Source organism: Lagopus muta, chromosome 10 (assembly GCF_023343835.1).
Source record: "Lagopus muta isolate bLagMut1 chromosome 10, bLagMut1 primary, whole genome shotgun sequence".
Classification (NCBI taxonomy): domain Eukaryota; kingdom Metazoa; phylum Chordata; class Aves; order Galliformes; family Phasianidae; genus Lagopus; species Lagopus muta.
In genome coordinates this window covers 9930945-9953896 of record NC_064442.1, presented here as the reverse complement: position 1 = coordinate 9953896, position 22952 = coordinate 9930945, and the positions used below count along the sequence as shown (strand labels likewise).

General features: G+C 38.2%; 1 protein-coding gene across 2 annotated transcripts; it reads right to left on the bottom strand.

Annotated features, from left to right (window-relative positions):
• Positions 1–1135: 1135 nt before the first annotated feature.
• COPS2 (COP9 signalosome subunit 2) lies at positions 1136–22101 on the bottom strand. Of its 2 annotated transcripts, none has more exons than XM_048956696.1 (13): positions 21971–22101; positions 12855–12968; positions 11785–11862; positions 11084–11209; positions 9654–9764; positions 9461–9538; positions 8396–8570; positions 7212–7390; positions 6995–7047; positions 4596–4693; positions 3081–3163; positions 2267–2325; positions 1136–1888 (listed from the first exon to the last, which is right to left on the bottom strand). In XM_048956696.1, the coding sequence occupies exons 1-13, from the start codon at positions 22022–22024 to the stop codon at positions 1744–1746; spliced, it is 1353 nt and encodes a 450-aa protein (XP_048812653.1). In that variant the 5' UTR covers positions 22025–22101; the 3' UTR covers positions 1136–1743. The 2 variants fall into 2 exon arrangements, with proteins under 2 accessions (XP_048812653.1, XP_048812654.1); XM_048956697.1 differs by having other exon boundaries at positions 9654–9743.
• Positions 22102–22952: the final 851 nt, after the last annotated feature.

Here is a 22952-nt window from a genome sequence, read left to right as displayed (position 1 = left end):
GATGTTATCTCAGACAACACTAAACAAGCTGCCACAGGAAGAGAGGTTGATGTGGCAAACACTACAGCTCAGTATTTTAATGGATGAACCTCAAATTTTAGGACGCGAGGCATGTGTCTACATGTTGTAGGACTTCAATAGACTACAGTAAAATCAAATAGTTGGGAAATAATGTATTCTCTTATTACCAAGTTTACTGTACTGGGTTCCCTCAGAGTGTCTTTTTGTATACACTGAATTTGGTCAGAGATCACTGATTGGGAAACAAGATAACAATGTCTTAGAGAGCGACAATCTCTTTGAAATTGTTACCCTTTGATAAGGGCAACAAAGCTTGTGAAGGGTCTGCACAAAAGTCTTATGAGGAGCAGCTGAGGGAACTGGGATTGCTGAGTCTGGAGAACAGGTGGCTGAAGGGAGTTGTTACTGCTCTCTACCACTCCCAGAAAGAAGGCTATGGTGAGGTGGGGGTCAGCCTCTTTTCCCAGGTAACTAGCATCAGGACGAGAGGGAATGGCCTCAAGTTGTGTCGAGTGAGGTTCAAATTAGATATTAGGAAGAACTTCTTCTCAGAAAGAGTGGTTTGGCATTGGAACAGGCTGCCTAAGGAAGCAGTGGAGTCACCATTCCTGGAGGTGTTTAAAGGAAATGATAGATGTACTCAGGGACATGGTTTAATGGGCAATACTGGTGGCAGGGGGACAGTTGGACTAGATCTTGGAGATCTTTTCTAACCTTAGTGATTCTACAATTCTATAATCAGTCTGCATTTCTATTCCCAGGGTACTGCCTGGAAAACTTGTATTCTTAAATACACCAAAATTAAAAAAGACCAGATTTTTGGTCAATGCCAAATTAATGCTCACCAACATCAACCAGACAGAAATAATATTTGGAATATTGCAAGATAAAAGTCAGTTAACTTAGACTGCTAAATGCCAGTTTTTGAACTTCTTAGTATTTATGTTTAGCTACTTCAAGGAAAAAAATAAACAGCACAGACACCAAAGTTTAGACTTAAATTCTTCATACTGTCCTTTGTCAGGTGAAAAGATGAAAATGAAGCAATCCATCTTCCTTTAAAAATAACAAAAGTAAAATCAAGTATAATGAAAGCACATCAAGAAACAAACTGTACAATCTCTGAACTGCACTGTTTATTTTGCTGCTTGAAACCTAAGTGACAGTATGCCACTGATTATGGGGTTTCTTCTAAACCTTTACTACACTGCAGGTACAGAAATATACGGACACATTTTTGGAGAATTGACATTTTTCAAAATGCAGCAAACATTTCAATTTATACATGAGAAAAGGAAGTGTTCAAAAGGGTATGCATTTCAAGTTATTGCAGGTTATTTCTGTGAGAATTTCTGCAAGTAAAACATGTTTTAAATTTAACCAACAGTAATGTGTCAGTGTATTTAAAATCATGACAAAAATCTTCTCTCTGGTCATTAACTGCCCTTTGACAAATTACTAGGATGTTGTATGTTTAGGGCAAGATGTCAATACAGCATAAATCCCGTGGCATTTTGGTTTTCTTCTGGAGATTAAAGCTGTTTTTTTCTTGGGATAAATGCAGCAGCAAAACACAAACCAGCTGATCAAAAAAGCACTTCTGCCATAACTCCAATAATTTCAGGGCACACCAACCGACAGTAGTTTTGCCATTCCCAGTTCTTTTAAGGTTTACATCACTGCACTGTTGCCTTAAGTACGTTTGTAAAAGCTTGTTTTCTGTTAGGCCAGTTTGCTGACTACAGCCTGGTTGAGAGAATTTAGTTGGTTGGTCCATTTATCTAACGCAGTATACCGTGCACCACCTCTCTTCTGATGATCCAGTTCTAGGAGCTGGTTGACTTGATCGATTCGGCCATGTATAGTGCTACAAGGGAACAAATAAACAGCCACAGTCACTAATGCACACAGCAATAGGAGCTGTCAATAATCAAGAGGTAAAGCAAGAGGTCTTCTTACGTAAGAGGGAGACACTGCCTATTTAGCTGTCATTATGGCTAGAAAGCAAATTAAGTCACTGAGCAATTAATTCATTGGACAACCTGCCTAGCCATATAAAGTTCTTTTGGCTCACAAATTACAAATATACTTCGCTTGTAAATCAAGCAAACCAGTAAAGTCAGCATCATTACCTTCTGGCTTAAGAGTCAAACAGTCTTGTTATAAAGCACAGAAATGCTGTTTTACTGCTTCTTATATACTTTGATTATTTCAAAGATCAGTAAACAAGAAAAAGAATACATACTTATCCAATATGCACTGCACAAGCAAGCTTTCCACATCAGCTACATCTATGTTTAATTCCTAAAAAAAAAAAAAAAAAAAAGAAGAAAAAAAAATGCCATTCTGTTTTGCAACATTAAATCCTTCCAGTGTTTATTTACATGTATATAATTTGGTTAGATTTCTGTTTCTTACTGTTTGAAAAAAATAATTCACCAGTGATCTGTCAAGCAAAAGATCTCCAGCCAAAATGAACATGGCCAACAATCTAGAGATCAGTAACCTCTCATAAAAGGCTGAAGAGGATAAAGAAAAAAATTTGGAAGCTTCAGAACAGTTCCTTTGTTGTATTTAAAATAAATACTTTTTTTGTTTTGTTTTAGATTTTGTTCTTTAGTGGTTAGAAAATGAAATCAATAGTTCCAGACTTATAATTTGTTTACTCTGTTACCACAGTTCTCTAACTTTCACTAAAGATATTTGAAAATTATCTCCTGAACCAGAGAGATTAAAACTTGGATTTTTATATCCATAAAATTTCGTAATTATGCAAATCTAACATTTTATATTTCTCTTCAGAAATGTTCTTTTCTACACCAAGTAGAACACAGTTATTGTGTACCATAGAAATATATCATGGTGCACATTATAAAAAGCATTGGGAAGATGCCTAAAATTTACACTTTCACACTACAAAGCTGCCAGCAATACATCAGTATGACAATACAGTTTACATTATAGTTTAGATGTTCTATTCCTGGATACACTGTATTTAAGTGTTTTTATTCATAATTAATAATTTACTTAAGCAAATACAAGGCTCCACTGACACATACCTTAGAAATAAAAGGAATATGTATTCTTGTGTAAGGCTTAATTAATTTTATAAGCACTTGTGTTCTGATGTTTCGCAAAAGCTCTGTAAGAAAAAACAGAAGTATAATAACATCAGTACCTATTAAATGAAGATACAATGAAGAAAGAAGGCCTAAATACTGCAATGTAGGTGGTAGGTTGCAGGAAAGCACAGCAAACTAAAGATCCTTTTTTCTCAGGGGGCAGCATGGCAATACATAACTCTAGCACGTATAGATAGAGCTGAAAATTCTTTAAACAGGGAGCAATATATTCCTTGGTTAAAACTAGAATTATTCAAACTAACTGTATGTCTGCCCCTCTAATTTGTGGCTGTATTGTTTACAAAGTAAGAAGAGGCAAGCTTAAGGCTCTGAAATGGAAGCCTGCATACATTTAACTTCACGAGTACATTCATATTTTAAGTCCAAGGTCAGAGCCAAATGGTATCACTACAATGAGGAGCAAAAGAATGATAAAACATAGCCTGTATGAAGTGACTGACTGTGGATAGGTACAATACCACAGTCAATGTTAAAGAAAGCTTGTATAAAATGAAAGCAGGAATTATCACTGTAAATTAACAGAAGCTAGATGGATCCTTAGCTAACTGGTAAACATGAGGACTTTTTATATGATATTACTGAACACAAGATTATGTTTCTCAATAAAACAGAAAATACTAAAATAACAACAAAAGGTTCATAAACTCTGTAACTATGAACATGCAGTCCATATCACTACAGACTAAAGAAAATGAATATCTTTTTCCCTGTGTATCACTAGTAGACTACATGTAAAGGGTGAAACTCAGATTCCCTCCAGTCCTTGAATTCTATTGTCCTCCTTTTTTTGTCTGCCAGTTCTGTTAGACTCCTTTCTTAAGCATTCATTTCTCTTATCTCACCGAGTTTTCCTACAAGACTTTGAAGTTCACCAGTAGCCTGTACATAACAGCAGTAGACGTGTTATATTTAGTTTCCTCTGCTGTTTGCCATGTTCTCTTTTACAAACAAGAAGTGCAAGAAAACCAGGTCTTCAGATTTAACTCTTTCTCTCGAGTAGCTATCCAGCTAATTGATCTGGCAATACCAGAATTAGTTCTACTCTTCATGAAAAGAGCAGTGAGTTGAGACTGGACACTGTGTTCCAGGGGAGAGGCTTTTAAAAATCTCAGATATGTGGCAAATGCAGAGGGTAACTTTTGTTTATCATGTGAATAGAACTAACAGCCATGTGCTAGTGCACTTTGGTTTTCTTTAAATATAGATAACTATGCATTCAACCATTGTTTTCAACATACACCTGGATGCACGTTGATCCTGATCAATATCAAGCTTGGAAACAGTAAAGGAATTATCTATTGTCTATTGAGTAGCAATAACAAAGAATTCTCATTCTGTTGAAGAGAAAGTAAACCATAACCAAGAAATAACAATAATAAAAACAGTAATTAAAAAAAAAAAAAAAAGAACTGAAATAGCCTGCAAAAATACCTTCAATATGTTCCCTTATGAAGGGATCATCCATGATGTTGCTGTGATTTGTTTTCAGAATCTTCTCAAATTCAGTAATGTCGTTATTCTGATAGGCACTTCAGAAAAAGTGAGAGATTAAGTTAATATTTTTGAAATTAAAACCAGACTCATTAAGGCTTCATTCTTCTTAAAATAATAATAATAATAATAAGTATTAAGCACTGGTGAAAAACAACTACATTCAGAATCTTTATAAGGAAAAAAATATTTCAAGATGAAATGCTCCAGAAATGACCTTTCTCTATTTTCAGTTGTTAGCATTTACAAAACTTCACTAAGAACATTTAGTTCTTCTGTAAGTGTACTCTGTTTTCCAAATTGTTATACTTGAAAACAAAATAAACAGAAAACCCTGAAGTCTAAAACCAGCCAATTTTGGACAGCATAATTACTTGAAATTTGGCTTAATGAATCCTTATATTATGTAAAATCAACAACAACAAAATAAGTAAAGAGATTCCAGTTTGATTTTTTTTTATTTTTTATTTTTTAATTCTTCCTAGAATGTCTTCATTAAATTGAATTCTAAAAATACTGGAAGACAGAAGAAATGTCTGACTTATCAGGACTAATCATCACTAATTTTTGGCATATTACTGTTTAGATTCTTACGTATAGTGAATTTTCAGTTTAATTGCTCAATCTTGTTATTCGAGAAAAGGTTACAAAAACAATGTGGATTCAGACACCAATTATTGTTCAGTAGAGGCATCTCAGCATCATTTAAAGGTAGGAGTTATAACCACCAAAACAACATTTTTCTTGGAACATAATCATCTTACAATCCAAATCTATCATCTTTTCTTAAAGGAACATCTTTTCTTAACTGCAACTGGGACTGCCCACTCAAACAATGAAACTTAATTAAGCAACAGGCTAGCAGCATTTAGCCTGAAAGACAAACTGATGGATACAGGTTTTCAATTTCTGCTTTGGATCTCCACCAAACATTTTATGAACAAATTCTATTCATGTTCTCTGTACATTTTCAAATGGTAAGAATTGACCCAAAAAGCCACCCCTTATTATCATGAAAAGGGACAACATAAAAACCGGTGACATTCAAGGTGGAACTTCAGTAGTTTATGAAGAGTCATGAGTAGACTGGACTGTATCACATGAAACCAGTAACTGCACTTCAAAATTAAATGGTATCTCAGTTAAGCATATTCTATTGCTTCTTTCAAAAGTCTCTTTTTACCATATGTAACACATTCAAGTTACCAATGTAGAGTACAAGAAGAATTAAAAACATAATTGTAGTGCTTGGAAATGATTTTTATCTTCTGCACATTTCTTATCTTAATTGCATTATTAAGTTTATAAAAGCAATTATACTCAAATGTCAAGATAAAAGATAAAAATTAGGAATATGAATAAAATCAGTTTGGGTAAGGCCATCTGGAGTTCCTTCTGTCTCAAACTCACACAAAACTATGAAAGCAAAGTAGAAAAGACACGTCTGAAGTGGAATTAATGGAAACATTCCCTTAACGAATTGCCAAACCATTTACTTATCATTATGTTAATAATGGATGAATATCCTCACTTTCAGAAATGATTTGTATGCATACACTGGTGCAGCACCACAGCAATATCACAGCAAGGTGATACGAGACTATTTCAAAATGCGAGCAAGCATCACTTCTTACAAATAAAGGTGGGAAGCTTTCCTATGTGGTGCTTTCTTTTTCTTATTATTTGATAAGGCAAAGAGCAGATGGAACAAGTTAGCTTCATATAGCACAGTACACAAAGGCTGCCTCAGTTCAATTTATTTTCCGTGATGATGTCAATACCCTCAGAGTTCTCAGTTGGCAGCTGTCTCTAAGAGGTAAAGAGGCACGCTTTTGATCTTCATGTGCATTTAAAGGATGCTGGAGAACACCTGAAAAATTCATTTCATATTCCTAAATTATGAATGTCCTTTAGTAATCACAAAACATCCAGGCATCCACTTATTCTACTGGCTTTAGTGTGAGATGTCAATCACCTCGGTTTATCACAAAGTCAGCCACGCCTGGAATTCAAATCACAGCACTAGGCAACAAAACTTTAAAGGAATTTGCCATTGCAGAAGAAAACTCAACTTAGCAGAAGATAAGAGCATGTTTCCATATTCCTACCTGGTACAGTACAGGTATCTAGGTATGTCATGGCAAACAAAAGTTGGTTTTAAAAAAAAATAAAAAATAATAATAATCACAACCACAACCAACCAACCTACAAGTACTTGTCCAATAACTGTTATAAGTGTTAGCTGTACAAAGAAAAGCCACCATTTAAAAAATTATTCCATTGCTGTCTGGATACTACAGGTGTTTTTTTTCTTTTCTCTGGAAAAATTAAAATCTTACCTTACTAAATTCGTCATTGCTAGAATCTCTGGATCATTTTTGTATGGTTTAGCCTACACAGAACAGAAAGCAAAACATGGATGTTCAGATTTTAAATATTTTTTTCCACTGTCGTCTTTTGGATAATATTCCTACAAAGTCAGAAAAGAAAAAGAAAAGACAAAAAGAAAAAAAGAGGCAATAAACCTGAATGATTTAATCATATCTCTTGAAGTACCTCCTGAGAATCAAACGGATTTATTCCAGACTTCATCAGCATGTTTGCCAAGACCAAGTATTTTAAGCAAGTGGTTCTTCTGGGGCTCCCTGATTCATCATAATTCTTGAATGCTTCAAAAAAATCAGTATGTGCCTTTTCAAACTCTCCTTCTCTTAAGTGCATTTTGCCTCCACATTCTGAAAAGAAAACAGAGATGAAAAGAAAAAGGAACACTCTGTGCTTGTTGCTGACTGCAATAATTGTACTCAAGAGTTCCCCACTATTTCTAAATAGATTACTGAAATATTTTCAGGAGTCTTTTCATTCTCCAAAAAATCACTAGGAAAAAAACCCAAACACTAGAGCCTTCACATAAAGCTTTGCCATTTGAACAAACATCTTCTAAAGAAGAAAAATACAAAACCAACCCACACCATCAATCTAAAAGAACCCTAATCCTCACAGCCAGTAATTATTTTAACTTTATGTTAAAATATTATAAAAATTGAATTTATTTCGACTTTAAAGGTAATGTACTTCCTGTATTTCTGGAATTTTCTCAATATGTTGAGCAAAACTGTACAGGAAAATTGAGAAACACTTCATTTCCCTTCATCTCTGAAGTACCCACTACTACCAGATTGCCTGCTCAACAGTAAGGGAGAAGGCACACCAGCACTGTGGAGAAAGTTGTTTTTCTTTTTTTCAAAGACACACAGAAGAATTTCACTGTAATTCACCTTTACTGATAGTACCACTTTCAAACACATCTTCAAGTTCTTCAGCTTCTGACAAATCTTAGTGGGGCAAGGCACTGCACGAATTTATTAAAGGTGACTACAGCATTAGCAACCCGCCAAGCCCTCTGCCTTTGTCCTTTGTTGTCTGCCATCAGTTCAAACAGATCAGGTCTTCCCATGTTCTTCTATTGCTTCATTCCTACCCTCAGTGTAGCCAACTGTCCTGCCTGGCTGAACAGTGCATCTGGTGCTTGGGCACTAGAGCAGCAAAGCTGGAAGTCCTACAGAAGGCAGTATTAAACGAGACCGGAGTCACAGCACTTGTAGTTCTTTATTCCCATTGGGTTTGCCTAACTACCAACCTACAGGATCCCTCTTCTTTCTAGTTCAAGCTGAGAAAATACTAATTATCAGATTCTCATTACACTAATCTGCAACAAGTTAAATGAAAGATTCACTTGCCTCTGATAACTCCCATGATCAGTGGATGAGGAATAGCTGACTTGATGTGCAATGACTGTTCGTATAGTGCTTTAAGTTTTTTGTTATTTTTCTGTGCTGTATACATTTGAATTTCCAAAGCATAAATTTCCAATAGTTGAGTACCTTTTTTTAGATCATCTTCCCCATCATCAGTCTAGGATAGATTAAGCAATAAATAATGTGAAGTTTTCAGGGAACAGCAATTTCAATTTTATACTAATAGAAAACTCATTAGTAAATACTGTCAGTAATTCTCTGACACAAAGATTTGCCTAGAAATTTGAAATACTGATATGAACACATACATAAAAAAAACTAATACTGAAGGAAGTTATAGCTGGCTGAATTCCGATGCTTTTGCTTTATAAAAAGCCAGTATTTTTGTTTAACTGTTTTTCTTATCACAAATTAGTTCCCGAGTTCTGCTCTTCATTCTTTTCCTCTTTTCTTAAAACAAACAAAAAAAAACAACGAACAGACAAACACACCACAACACTCAGTTCAGTATACAAATGCAATGATTGATACAAATAAATAAATTCTTCTACCGCCTGTAACAGAACCGTTTAACAGATCTTTATAACCTATTTTCCAGGCTACAGGAAGAAAGGGGGACAAACAGGCAGAGCAGGCTGATGGCTGTCTTTATTTTTCCCCCCTTCCAAATCAGAAAGTAACTGCTGTAGTTTCATACTGCATTGAAGCTCGTTTGGAATCTTCACTATATTTGAAACTAAACATCTATGGTTTTAGATTATTCCTATGTGCTTCTTCTTACATCTGACTAAAATGAAATTTAATCAGTAGTAGTTGTGAATTGCTTTTTAAAAATCATCCTTAAGTAAAGAATGAAACATTTTTCTCACTTTTAGTTAATATTATTACACAGATAGCAAATGAGAACAAGCACAGTATTTCTTTTCTCTGTACTAAAAAAGCTCAGCAACACATCTCAAATGCCAACAAAAGATATACTAAAAAATAAAAAAAAATAAGAAAACCAATGCTGTTTACCAAGCTACAGTGATTAGAGTATAAAGGTACCTGGCATGACTGATGCAGCTGGCGTAAAATCTTTTGTAACTTCCCATATTCTTCTCGTTCTAAATATAATTTGCCAAGCTGTAATAAAAAAAAGTTAAAGTACTAAGATCTATTAAGATTTCATAATTATTGTATAAGTTTAGCTGAGGGTATCACAAAGAAAAGCAAAAAAAAAAAAAGTTACTTATTTTACCTTTGTATTTGTCTTAAACCACAATCTATCGTTCTTAGCATCTTTCAGAGCTTCAAGTGTTGTTTCATAGAATTCCTGAAGCAAATCCATCTGACATAAAAAATCAGAATTCTATAATTGTAAACAGCAAATTTGTACCTGTTAATAAAGTTAATCTGATCAAACTAAAACTGCATGCTTGAACTTCAAAATCAGAAAGATCTGCATCTTACTGAATTGTAAAGAGCTTCTTAAATAACAAAACTAAGTCAACTTGCTTTCATTATATCAAATAAATAACATTAGGAAGTATTCACATTTCAAAATTTGCAGTCATCTTTCATGCTAGATGAACGTGAAAGCTACCTTACAGAAACCCATCTTATCTAACCAAGCAATATAAATTCTTACATTGTGTAGCAGAAGACAAACAATAACAGCCATTGCTGCTACTTAACAAAAACCTGTATACCAAAAAGGAAATAAATTTCTAGAGAGAAATGTTTGTGCCTTCTTTCTATACTACCAACACTGAGTGACAAAAAGCTCTATAGCACTATTTATTTGCTTAAGAAACAAACAAACAAACAAAAACCTGACAACATCCAAAGTGCAAATTTAAGTACTGAGTGTGACCTTTAACAAAGGTTCTACAGAGAATGCATTAGTATTCTTTTTGGGATAACAAATTTGCAGCTATCAGTGAATTTGAATTGGAGTTCACAGCTCCAGACTGTCCTTCCAGATTTGGGTCCATGTGCACTCAGACCAAACTTGCTGACCTCTGCCAACAAGGTACAGTTCCAAGCCAATTCTTTAGACTTCCAGAGTAAACCCAATCATTCATCTATTAAACCTCCCTTTCCTATGAGCGGCAGGACAGGAAGGTTTGTGATGACAGAGGAATCATCCCCAATGACCAACGATCCTCCATATGCAGGTACTACTTCAAGGTAGAGCTCTCTCTTAATCTGTGCCACATTATAAAACAAAAGGAGCTCAGCTGTGTATCTGTAAACATGTACCTAACTTGCAAAGAATTCACAAAGATAAATTATATTTAACACCAGCACTTCACTGCAAAATTCCTCAAAGTGCTTCCCCCAATAGTAAAATACTATAAATTTTAACTGAAAAGGCAAAGTGTGTATTCACAAAGCTAAAAAATGTATTTACTTATCAGCATAGAAATTCTGGGTGAATAACATACATACACACACACACACACACACACAAAATCAATCTACTTTAATTAGAAAGACGAATCTATGAAAAGTTGTGTGTTGATAGAAATGGGAAGTACATTCCAATATATAATGATAAACTCATACTGTAAATCCTCTCTAATACAATTTAAAAAACTCCAAACATCAGAGCACCATATACAAAGAAGTCCACAGTTAAGAATGCAAGAAGGAAAACTACCAAAATGGAAGAACTGATGATCTAACCTGTTTCGAAGTCGAGATATAATCAAGAATGGAATTGATGGATTTTTCAGAGTAATTCCTTGTGACTGCACTTCGTATGTAAGTCAGTAGCTGTTTATATCTGTTCATCATTTCAGGAAAGTTAGTCTATGAAGAAAAACACAATTACATCATTTTTGCCTTAATGGTTAAAACCTGGGTTACATCTTGCACATACAAGAAACAATGCCTAGCAGACAGATTATGTGATGGTGGCTGCTGTGAGGAACTTTTACTTCACTGCTTTATTCCTAAGTGACAAAATCAAGAATAACTTGAGTAAAGCCACATAAAATAGACATCTAAAATATTTGTCTCAACTGGGAAAATAGAGTTGGCTGTACAACTGTTTGAATTGTTGCACATGCACTGTAAAAACATTTTTCACTTATTTCGACCGGTGAAGTACCTACATAGAATACAAGTATTGAGATACAACGTTAGCAGTCTGAAAGGGCTTGATACCCCAGGATAGCAATGGCTGAGCCTCAGACTCTCAAAAGAGTCTTAGCCAAGAACTGTACTTGTTCTGCATTCATTTTGCCATTGACTTGCAACCACCACGTATACTGAAGACTGCAAAAAGAAAAGTTATGTCAGTCATAATTTTGAATAAGACCATAAGGCCTCCAGATCAAATTTGTATTTATGCTGTTTATTCAAGCAATAGCTGTAATTCCTACCAGTTTAAAGTTTATTTTAATCATCTGTTTCAGAGCTTTGAATCCCCATTCTCCTTTTTCACCTTCAAGCTCCAAAACCTGAAATAGAAAAAATTTTAAAACAGTATTTATTAAAACTTTATTGAAATGTGAATTGACTTGCATCCCCTTTTAAAATGCACATATCCCATAAAAGCATTTCCCCCCACAATGTCATTCTGCACAAAGTAGTGATTTACTTTGTTCTTCAATTCTACTTTTTCAATACTACTAAGGAAATTAAGAGAGGATATGTCTCATAAATTTTCACATCTTACCTGAGGCGTGGATGGCAAATTGTTATTTACAGTTGTGTTGCTGCTGTCTAATATCAAATACTAACCTTTACTGCTATTCCATGAGAACATATAGACAAAGTTGTAAGAGACACCGAAACTGACTCAAACTATCCTGTAACAAAATTACTTAAAAAGTGTTCACTTGAGATTGCCATACGTTCTTCACATATCATAAAGTTTCTAGGCAGGAATCTTTAACATAGCATAGTTAACTGAAGGATTTGCAAATAAGCATTTTATACATAAATAAATACAATTTTTCCAAAGTCATCTACTGTATTGCTTTCTGGTGACAGATTGAAAACTTAAAACTAACACCAAGGAAAGAAACTCTGTGTCATTCAGAATTTATACATGCAAACCTTGGATTCAGACAGCAAACCAAAAACAACACATTATGTAAGACCCAGGAGAAAATGCCATGTCATTTAAAAAAAAAAAAAAATAGGATTTGTTTTTTAAACTTGGCACACAAAACAACACTTAGGTTAATTAACTGACTAAATTCTGAAGATTGGTGCTGTAATTAAATAGCACTCTCCTGTCCTATGGATGCTCCCTAAGCATGATCCTGAAAGGGAGTCAGCCAGGAATCCAAGTAGGCCAATGATAAGCTTAGCACATTAGAAAGTTAAAATACAAACATGACCCTTATAATTCCAGAAAGTAACTCAAATTGTAAGCAAGTATTTTAAAATACCATACTTGCAGGCTAAATAATCAAAGTAAAAGAGAATATATTTAAAAGAAAACCTTCTGAAAACTGCTTAGTGCTGCTTTTGGATCATCTTCCTTCAAGGCTTTGGAATTGTAGTATTGATTCTCCAGATCCACATTGGGTTCAGAATTACTGTCCTCTGAATATTCCTACATTCAGTTAAAAAAAGAAAAAAAAAAAAAAAAAAGAAAAAAAGAAAAATTAACATTTGGAACATTCACTGAAAACGAATAACAGTGAGACGGATTGTTCAAACTGACATGGAACGACTACATACTAAAATCTCTAGTTCCAAAGCCTAAGAATGAACTCTGATGACAACATTCTCTCACCCCACTACCAGGCCAGCCTCCCATCCACCAACACTTGCCTCTCAACAGATTTGTTTCTGCACTAATGAACTCACAGCTCCACCACCTTTGCCTTCATGACAAGAACAGATGTATTATTAAAATTCAACTAATTCTGGTGTTTAAAGACAGACACCTAATAGCATGTGTCATTTCTGTATGGGAGAAGCAAACATGCTGGCCACTAGGCTGCCAAGAGGTGCCCCGTTACATGACCTTTGCTATGTGCAGGGAAGACGCTGGCTGAGCTGCTGCTCAAGTAATGATTCAGCAACAGAGAGTATAAAAAGCTTCTGTGAATCTCCAATCTGCCTTTTCACATCCTGAAGATTCATCCTCATTTCAGGAAATGGTAACAGTAACACCAGCTGCTGCTTCGCTGAGAAGCAGAAACTGATTGGAAAAAATGCTAAAAGACTGCCAGTGCAGGAGGGGATGAATCAAAGGCACAACAATTCAATCAAACAATTACCCACCACTCACACCAGCAGCAAGTAAATTGAAAAACTTACTTCTAGTGTTATTTTTTTTACACTAACAAAGTCAAATCTCAAATCATAATTTTGAGGTTTATATGACTCAATGATATCTGACAACTTTCAAGCCAACTTCCTTCTAAAGAGTGCTCAGCTATCAGCAGATGAACTGTTTAAGAGAATCTGTTTAAACCACAGAAGTTACTGCCATCAGAGTAACTTTCCCTTTTGACAGTATAAAACATGAATTTGGTTGCCCTTCTTTAAGCTGGCATTTCTTCTTTTATTGTACTTGCTCATCTGCACTACATATATTCTTTCATCCATTCATATATTGCTAATTGTTCCTTCAAAACTATAGAAGTGTTATAGAAGTTTTAAGTTCGCTCTCTAGTTTTCTTAAACTCCAATGGAAAAATTATGCAAACTCCCCGCTGACTCAAATGTTAACAAACACGGGCCTTGAGGAGTTTCTCCTCCAGCCTTCAGAACACACAGCTAATGTTTCCATTTGTCACATGCTGACAACTTGCTCACCTGTGCACTTATTTACACTTACCCCAAGCACAGCACTCAGTAACAATCAACAGACTGAAACGGCCAGCGAATTCTCCCAGCCTGTTTTGTGCATTCCCCTTTTAAATACTGTCTATTCCAAAGAAAGCATGTAGTTTATGTCATTGGTGAGACTCTCCTTCTGGTTTGCTTATTTCTACCAATTGATCCAATGCTGAAGGAGCCATGCAGAAACACACATACAAGGCCACCAGCTGTGGTACCTTCTGAAGGTTCCTACTGCCAAAGCTTAAACAAGCTGGCATTTAAGATGCATGCAATCAGTTGATGCCTTGTTTATACTACACCTGAACAAATACGAATATTTTTGGCAGAAGTATCTATTTATAAAGATAAAAGGAAGGCAAGCTGAATTAATTCCTTTTAGGAAGCTACGTGCCCTATAAGCCTACAGCCAGAAACATCTATGTTTTCATCTGGGCCCTGGCAGTGATTCCAGGTGTGGGCTCAAGCACAGAGCCCCTTCTCACATCATTTCTCTTAATGCTACTTAAGTATTCCATAAAACTATTTTCATTCTTTATTATGTATTAATATTCTAATAAGTGGTAATTTTAGAGATTAACTTCTCCTAATGGAATCACTTTGAAATGCATCAAAGGAAATGTTCTATGCTCTCATCATTGCATTTTTCCTTTACTTGGATGACTCTTCGCCTCATATTAAATTTAAGATCTTGATATTGCCTCAAAGCTCTAAGGGAGACAGAGCTTTCTGATCTCCTGAAAAGCTCTTCTTAATGGCAGACACTCCTAAAAACAGCTGGCGGAGGCCCTGCATTGGAATCCTTTGCAATCTAAAAGTGAGAATTCACACCCGAGTTCACGCTGGAAGCAGTGCTTGCTCCTGAGTGTGGTTGAGCTTGTTTTGAAGTAGTTTGTTAGCAGGAACGCATCTATCTGTGAAAGCTGCCCTAGGGAGGACGTGGCACAATGGGTTACGTACACCTTGACAAGTATTCCAGACAATTTAGCTTCTACAGGTACACCTACAGGTTTGCCTGCTATTTCATGTGAATTAACCTTACTGAACACTTTTAGAGTAACAGCTCTTACATTTGTCAGCAGTAGGCATCAAGTACCATGCTTTAAGAAAGACAGGAAAAATGCCATCTCCACATAATGAGTAAGGGCACTTCTTACATCTTACATCCTTTACATCCTGTAAAGCCAAGGAATAACACAATAAAACTCATTTATTGGATGCTGAACTTAACAACAAGATGATCAAGTTTCATTAATACTTGTATTATTGTTAACAGCCTTAGAGTAAAACAAAAACAAACAAAAAACCCAGCAACTAAGGCACTTACTTTAGAAGGTCTATTTAGAATTAATGGTTGTGAAGAAAACCTTTAAATCATGCTGAACTAAGTATGAAATGATAGAGTGAACCTATAGACAATCAAAACCAAGAAGATCAGCCATTAAGATGCTACATCTTAATTTAAACATCAATGTTAGTTATGCTGATCAGTTCAGAAGGAGCAACACTGTCTTCTACTGATGCAGAGACGGTTTAACAGTATGGAATGAATGCAAGAACATTCAGCTTTTGCCAAATGCAGAAGTGTGAAGCTGCCTCTTCAAAGTTCAGACTAAGAAAAAAAGATACATTTTCTTCTCAATGCCAAAACCAGAAACTCTGAATTCTTTAAACAATAAATTCTGTTACTGAAAACCCAACCTTTCCTCACCCTCTGACTGCCCTGCATTCTAGCTGAACTTCCGCAGTTCAACACCTTGCATAGTAAAGGACATCCATCTTTGTAACTTCAAGATACAAAAGCACTCCTATTACTCGTGCTACATTTTAGCTCCAGTCAGTGTTAAAAGTAAGCTTCAGAGTTTTTTAATGCAGATCTTGGTAACATTTTTAAATGGGCATCAATATCATCACAACAAATAAAAGCAAATGAAACCTAACTATGCAGGTTTCTGAGAACTGATCTTAGAAATCCCCTCCTGTGAGGAACAAAACAAAGAAGTGCTTTATTAATTTATTACTATTAATGAGATTATAAAGCCCTGATACAGCTTAAAAAGACCTGCAGCTAAAAAATAGCTATGGTATTACTAAGTATCATTCCACTACAAATATCAGTTATAGACGATCCGACCCTATCAGCCCACTTTTTAGGGAAGAAAAATTACTACTTCAGTTCATTTGTAATGTAGATAAGACCTCTGCCAGGGATGCAGTTCTTTAGTTTTAATAGAAGTTATACTGGTACCAAGGAACTAATTTAATTTACAGGTCTTCATTGCACTGAGCTTTTGCCAAATTCATCTCATCACACTGTTAAAATACTAAGCCTTGGCTTGTAGGATGAACGCTTGCAGAAGACAATTCACCTGACAGCTTTAAATATTGTGTTTACAGCACAGATTCATTCTCAATTTCCCCAGCAGCAAAGGCAGGTTGGCATTAGGTTAGTGCTTCACTACCCTCTTTTCATTCCTGCTCCCAGCGCTCCCTTTCCCCTTCAACATTTTATGTTGTGCAAGTCCTGGATGATGCCTCACTGTGCCTGGGCTCAGAGAACAGGTCCACTGATGTTCAGTGGCCAGGGAGGATGAGAAAATGAGCCGTGGTTGCAGCGGGAGCCTCAGTGAATGCAGGCTTGAGATTGCAGCAAGCTCTCAAAGCACGGTCCTGCTCCTCACCGACAGCATGCACACGAGCCTGGGGACCTTCACTCCATGCTGGTGACTGTAACAGCTCTTTGTGGCATGCAGGCAGTGACACACCAACCTGATAGCAAAGTGTGCACAAAAGCAAAGAAATTGGCATTTTGTGAAAACAGCCTTTAATTAGCTACTGATTTTCCTCTCTTGCCCAAGGCACTTCTCCATACATTTACACGTGGAGCAGCAATCTGAGCTTTTTCTTCCCATACATTGCTCAGCTAGCTGCATGGGGACCACACTCCTCTGCAGATCTGTTTTTGGAAAAGGGAAAGTCACTGTGCGGAGAATTACTTTCCACACACACAATACAGAGAGTTCTAGTTCTGTAGAAATGTGCCTTTTTAAGCATTGTTAACAACAATGTCCTTCTTACTGTCATTTTCAATTGCTGGTGACTTTACCAAATTTCAACCATCGGACTGATTCAAAGCATTCTTTTTTGTGAAGTTCAATTGTTTCTGAGAACAAGTCTGGTAAAAATTTGATTTTACTTCAACTAACTCTGTTTCATAACCATGGCATTTAGGAGGTCTACAAACTCATTTGGAGCAGGATCTGATATTTCACAACAGCGCGAGTGATGTGGGTTCGGTTTGTTGCTGCTGTTGCCCTTTGATTTTGTTTTGTTTTGTTTTTTTCTTAAACACAAAAATGCCCAAATGAGGCCAACTGAAGAAAGCCTTGAAAATAACTGCTCAATACATTATTCTCTTAGCTTGCCAGCAAGATTTCCTGAACATTTAATCTAAAATGAACACAGAGCTCAATGCATCCATCCCAAGACTGATCAACCAAACACAGTGGTCCTTGGCACCAGGGTGACAAGCGAAGAACAGTTTCTATGTGCATTTACCAGAGTGGACACTTGGATATAAAGAAATAAATGAGAACGGGGGGAAAAAAAAAGAAAAAGAAAAGAAAAAAAAAGAGAGAAGAGGGAAAAAACAGAACAAACCATGAAGGTAAAAACAACAGCGATCTGTGCCATAAGTCTGCAACTGCTCAACCACGCATTGGCAGCCCTGCTTTTCTTTTCTACATTCCAGGTCTCTGAAATCCTCTGCTCCTCCTCGCTACCTCTGCGAATCATCCAGTGCCTGCTGGCTCACACCATGCGGGTAACAGCCCGTTACTGACACCAGGAATAATTAGGCTGTGCAGCCAGTCATTTGCAATAGGGTCAGTACAGCTCTACTGAGCGACTGCTTCTGCCTTTGTGTTATCTTTTCAAGCAGAGCTTGAGAGATGCGCAGAAATGAGACAGGAGACTTCAGAAAGAAAAAATGGCATTACGACACGTAAGCAGTATCTGAAATAAGTGCCTTTTTTCCTACAGCTACCACACAGCTCTCCTCTAATTCTGGGCATCCTTTTCTAGGAGCCTGGCAGCTAACTTACTTATGTTTAACACAGAACTGCCCCTCAGGTCCTGGGGAGCTCACTTCTCAGCAAAGTGCTAAATACTTTCTCTAAAACATTCACCATAATAATAATCAGAACTTACATCAAGGTTACCACGATTCACAAAGAAAGAATTTACTCACTAGTTATTCTCATCCTCTTTGCCTCAATACTTTCGTATAAGACATCATAGTGATGAGAAAAAAAAGCCCTAAATATATTGATTCTGTGCTTATGAGTGAATCTGAAGAGAATGCATAAAATGGAACATCAGCACACACACTGAATCCATGTAAAATATGAAATGGTAATGAATTCAAAGAACAGTGAATCCCATGTCGTTTGTGAAATGCACAGAATGCTTTTCTAAAATCACATATTAATGTAATTAAATATAACAAAGAAACAGAAGAGTATAAACAGGACCTGCCCAATTTGGTATTTCCCTAGCTATGCAAGTTAGGTTTTGCTGCCTCTTGTTTGCATTGTAACTAACACACGTAGTTTTTTCAATGATGAAAATACTGAAACACAAGCACTGGGAAGAGGTGACAATCCACTCAAAATTTCAACTCTATCTATTAAAAATACATCAAAGTAAGGCAGGATATTTTCCATCTGCTGATGAGAGTGCTTATAAAGTTTGATAGCATACAGAAATTTCTTCTGAAATGGGTTTATGCTTCCTAGAGCTAAAAAGAAAGAGCGAGCCAATTCAAGCTTACTACCTGTCTGACAGCCTGAAATAAAACGTACAACTGGAAATTTCTTAATATTGCCACAGTCTGAAAAGGGAATCTGCATGTCATGAATCGTAACAACTTCCCTGGAACGAGAACAGACAGCTCTTCATGCAAACTGTACAGAGCTCTTCTGCTGAAGTCACTGAAATAATACAACAACAAAAATAAACACACAAAGTTGCCCAGCAAACAGATTTGGCTACCTTCCCCTGATTAATTTTTAAATTGAATTTCAGCACACAATACGATGTCTTATTAACAGCATGACAGGCAAATCCTTCTTTGCGTTTAAAGCAAAACAAAATTAAAGAGGGATTACAGTAACTGTCAATGTGCTGTCATTGTGCCTGGAATTATCAGTTTCTAGAGGAAGGCTGAGTTCAGCATCAAAGTCAATTCTAAGCACAGCTTGCTGTCAGGGGCTGAAAACAGGAACGGTGGTTACAATGGTCCTTTCTTCTCTCTCCACCCTTCAGCTGAAACAAGTAAAATGAACTTGGGCTGAAATCATGTAAAGCCCCAAACAAGCAATTAAAATTCAGTGGTTTTCCTAACAACCAGAAAACATTATCCTGTTTATTGAAGCATAAAGTGCAATAATCCGTGTTATAATCAAAGCTGTCAGCGTACACTATTAGCAAATTCTGAATCTAGCTTCATCCACCCATAAATAATTTTTTTTTTTTTTTTTTTTTCTGATCTGCAGATTGCCAGCAGATAAAGTTAACTTCTATGACTGTGTAAGGTCACTTATAGGAAAAAAGTTCACTTTTAACCCAGCAGAAAACTAAGCAGAAATAATAGTAACGTACTGTTATTGTCATGTAACAGGACAGCCTTCAGTTGTTTGGCAGTGCAGCAACTGCTCTGATTAGGCAAAACCTACGATGAAGTTGGGAACAAGCTCAGCCTTCAGAATATCAGTTCACATTTCAGTTCAAGTGCAAAACATTTGCATCCTTCAGGAAACATAACTGACTGTTTCTACACAGTCAGGTCAGAGCACATTTAAAGAGGAACAGTCATAACCACCTCTGACAAAATCAAAACTTTTTAGGGCTTTTTTTCCCTCCTTGGACATCTGATGTACTGCATTGTGACAACATAGCTGTGTGTTCCTCTTACCAATAATTCTCCTCAATTCCTGCCTCTCTCTCCCTACTGGTAACAAAATACTAACACTCAGCTGTGCTCCTTTGTTTTCAATTCTGTGCTATTCTGTACATTGCCCTGCACTGTGCTCTTCTGTTTCCAAACTTCCTGCAGCAGCACATACTCTGAAATGAGAGCTATGTACCCTCACACAGCCCTCTGTTCATTATTCATATCACCATGAAAGAAGAAACGAATCCCTGTCTTCATAAGAGGTTTACTCAACCATTTTCCAAAACAGTTTTGTTGGATGCTGCAATTACAGTCTCAAGCATGTCTGAAAACAACATCCAGTCACAGTTTGTTAGTGTGAGAACAGAAACTAGTTCAGCTGAAGTATCTTTATTCTTAAATTCTGGGTTTTCTTTCCTTCATCTGTTACAAATCCAAACAAAATGGAAAAAAAAAAAAGTTTTATTTAAAGATGCAGCTTAAGTATTCTTTGACATTTTACCTGAGAGTTATGCACTGAAAAGAAGTAGATATATTCTGAACTACCTGTAAATTCCAGAGTAGAGCCAATTAATGACAATAGAAATGTTGTGCAAAAATTAGCTGCAGGAAGGGGCTGACATTTGCCACAAGCAAGAAGTTCTTCCAATAATGAAAAAAACACTTAACATGAGAAAAAGCATCAAACCAGCAACTATCCTCGGGAAAAACTTGACGTAACACGCTGTGAGCACAGAGCTGCACTACTTAAAAACAGCGCATGGCTGCATTTAGAAACTGCAAAGTGTACCTCCAATGGTTTCTCTACACATCCAGTTCTCATGTTACGTATAGTCGACCCAAACTCTGTTTTTTGTTCATTTGACAGCATTGCATGAGAAAATAAACACAGTTTTAAATCAGTCTGCAAATTTAACCACAAACTCTCCCATAAGCAGAGGCCTGGTGTTTTCAATGAAACTGCATTGCTGTAAATACAGGTTTAACTGAAGTAAATGACATGTTGATTTGCAGTCCTCTGCTACAGAGCTTTTGGAGAATGTCTCAGTTCTAAAAAGCCATGCAAAGTTCAGAAAAGCAAAACAAACAAATACAACGACCCAAATGAAAACCAGAAGAGAAACAGCTGAACCTCAAGCCCCAATATGCAATGATGGCAACAACTGTAAATGACCAGAGAGCCCAGAACATATTTTGTTTTGAGTGACATTTAGTTTATTAACCTTCTCACAATGTCTGAGGGTTTTTTTTGTTTTGTTTTTGTTTCCCCATAGCAAAAAAGTGCTTTAAGTAAGGGAGAACCCTTAGCATAAATCCCATCACATTCCCATTTTTTTTTTTTTTTTTTTTTCTGGATAAATCGGTCTGTCTGTCGCTAACCGCGAGCGGCCTTCTACTGTTATTAACCTTTTCAACCGTAAAAGCTTAGCATGAGACCTGATGTCAAAACGCCACACAACCAATCGGGCTCTCTGCAATTAGAGGAGCGAGCGGCTCGGCGTCAAAGCAGACACAACAAGTTCAGGACGGGCGCACCCCGGCGCTCTGGGGCCGCCGTGCGCCGCGCTCAAGCCGCGCAATTCCGCAGGCGGACACCGAAGCGAGCACCGGGGCCCGGCCCCGCGCGGTCAGCCCCGCCGCCCGCCGAGTAGCGGCCCGTACTCGCCGAGCCGGAGCGGAGCGCGGGGCCCGGCGGACCGCGGCCTCCCCGGAGAGCGCAGCCCCTCCTGCCGGCGCGGGGCAGCGCCCAAGGCCGCTGAGCCCGCGAGGTCCCTGCGCCGCGCCCTCCGCTCCCCGCGTCCCGCCCTCACCAGGTCGTAGTCCTCCTCATCGTCGCACATGAAATCATCCTCCATGTCAGACATCTTGGCCGGAGGACGGGCGGGGGGAGGGAAGCGGCCGGCCCCTTCTCCCACAACCCCGCGCGGCGCCGCCCAATGCGGCTCCGCTCCGCCCGGAACCCGCCGTCGCGCGGGGGCGGCCGGAACGCGGCGGGTGCCGCCCGGCTTCCCGTGCGTGTGAGCGAGCGGCCGTGGCAACCGCGGGCGGCGGGCGGGGCTGGTGTGCGCCCTGCCGGGTGTGAGGGCAGCGGAGCGCCGCGAAGCGTGCCGAGCGGATGCCGCGGCACCGGGTTTGAAAAGCCCAAACCGAAGGGAAAAAGGAAAAAGAGCCTCAGAGGGTTGCGGGGCCGCCGGGCTCGCGGGAATATTACAGTGTAACTGCTAGTGTGAGGGAAACCGAGGGGCGAACGCGGTGCTGCCGAGTCTGTGCGGTGTCGCAGAGCCCGGCCGTTTGCGCTGCGGATTGCCGCTGGGGACGTTGGCCGTTCTGTGTTGTTTTCGTGTGTTTTTGTTTGGGCCGCTTGTCCTTTAAAACCTGCCTTCTAACTCTCTGATCCTTGCTGACCTGAGGTAAAAAACCGCCTCAGCAAGGCGCGCTAACCTGCGACATCAGGGCGTGACGCGGGTGGCGGTGCGCCTTTCCTCAGCCCGAGCATTTAAACCTTCCTGAGGTGCCGTGACGGCACTCGCACAAACAGCGGCAACCGGGGTAACCGCTGCCGAGGGGAAGCGGCCCGGCCGAGGCGAGCGGCAGAACCGCGCCTCGCAACCGAGACAGAAAAAACGACGTCGCGGAGAAGCGCTGCCCTCTCGGGCGGTGTTCCGTTACGCGCGCCGGAATCCCGGCGGCGGACCCGTTCGCTTGGCTCGTGCCGCGCTGGGCTCGGCTTGTAACGCTTCTCGCTGCCAGCCGAGCTCTGACGGAACGAGGCTACGCGCGCCCCTCCCGCGC

What these genes read in the sequence shown, in the direction of transcription:
- COPS2 (XM_048956696.1), bottom strand. Translation starts at nt 22,024, where the DNA reads ATGTCTGACATGGAGGATGATTTCATGTGCGACGATGAGGAGGACTAC. An exon ending in TTAAAATAAACTTTAAACTG is followed by an intron (nt 11,210 to 11,784) that starts GTAGGAATTACA and finishes TTTTCTTCATAG; the next exon opens with ACTAACTTTCCTGAAATGAT. An exon ending in GGTTTAAGACAAATACAAAG is followed by an intron (nt 9,539 to 9,653) that starts GTAAAATAAGTA and finishes TTTTTATTACAG; the next exon opens with CTTGGCAAATTATATTTAGA.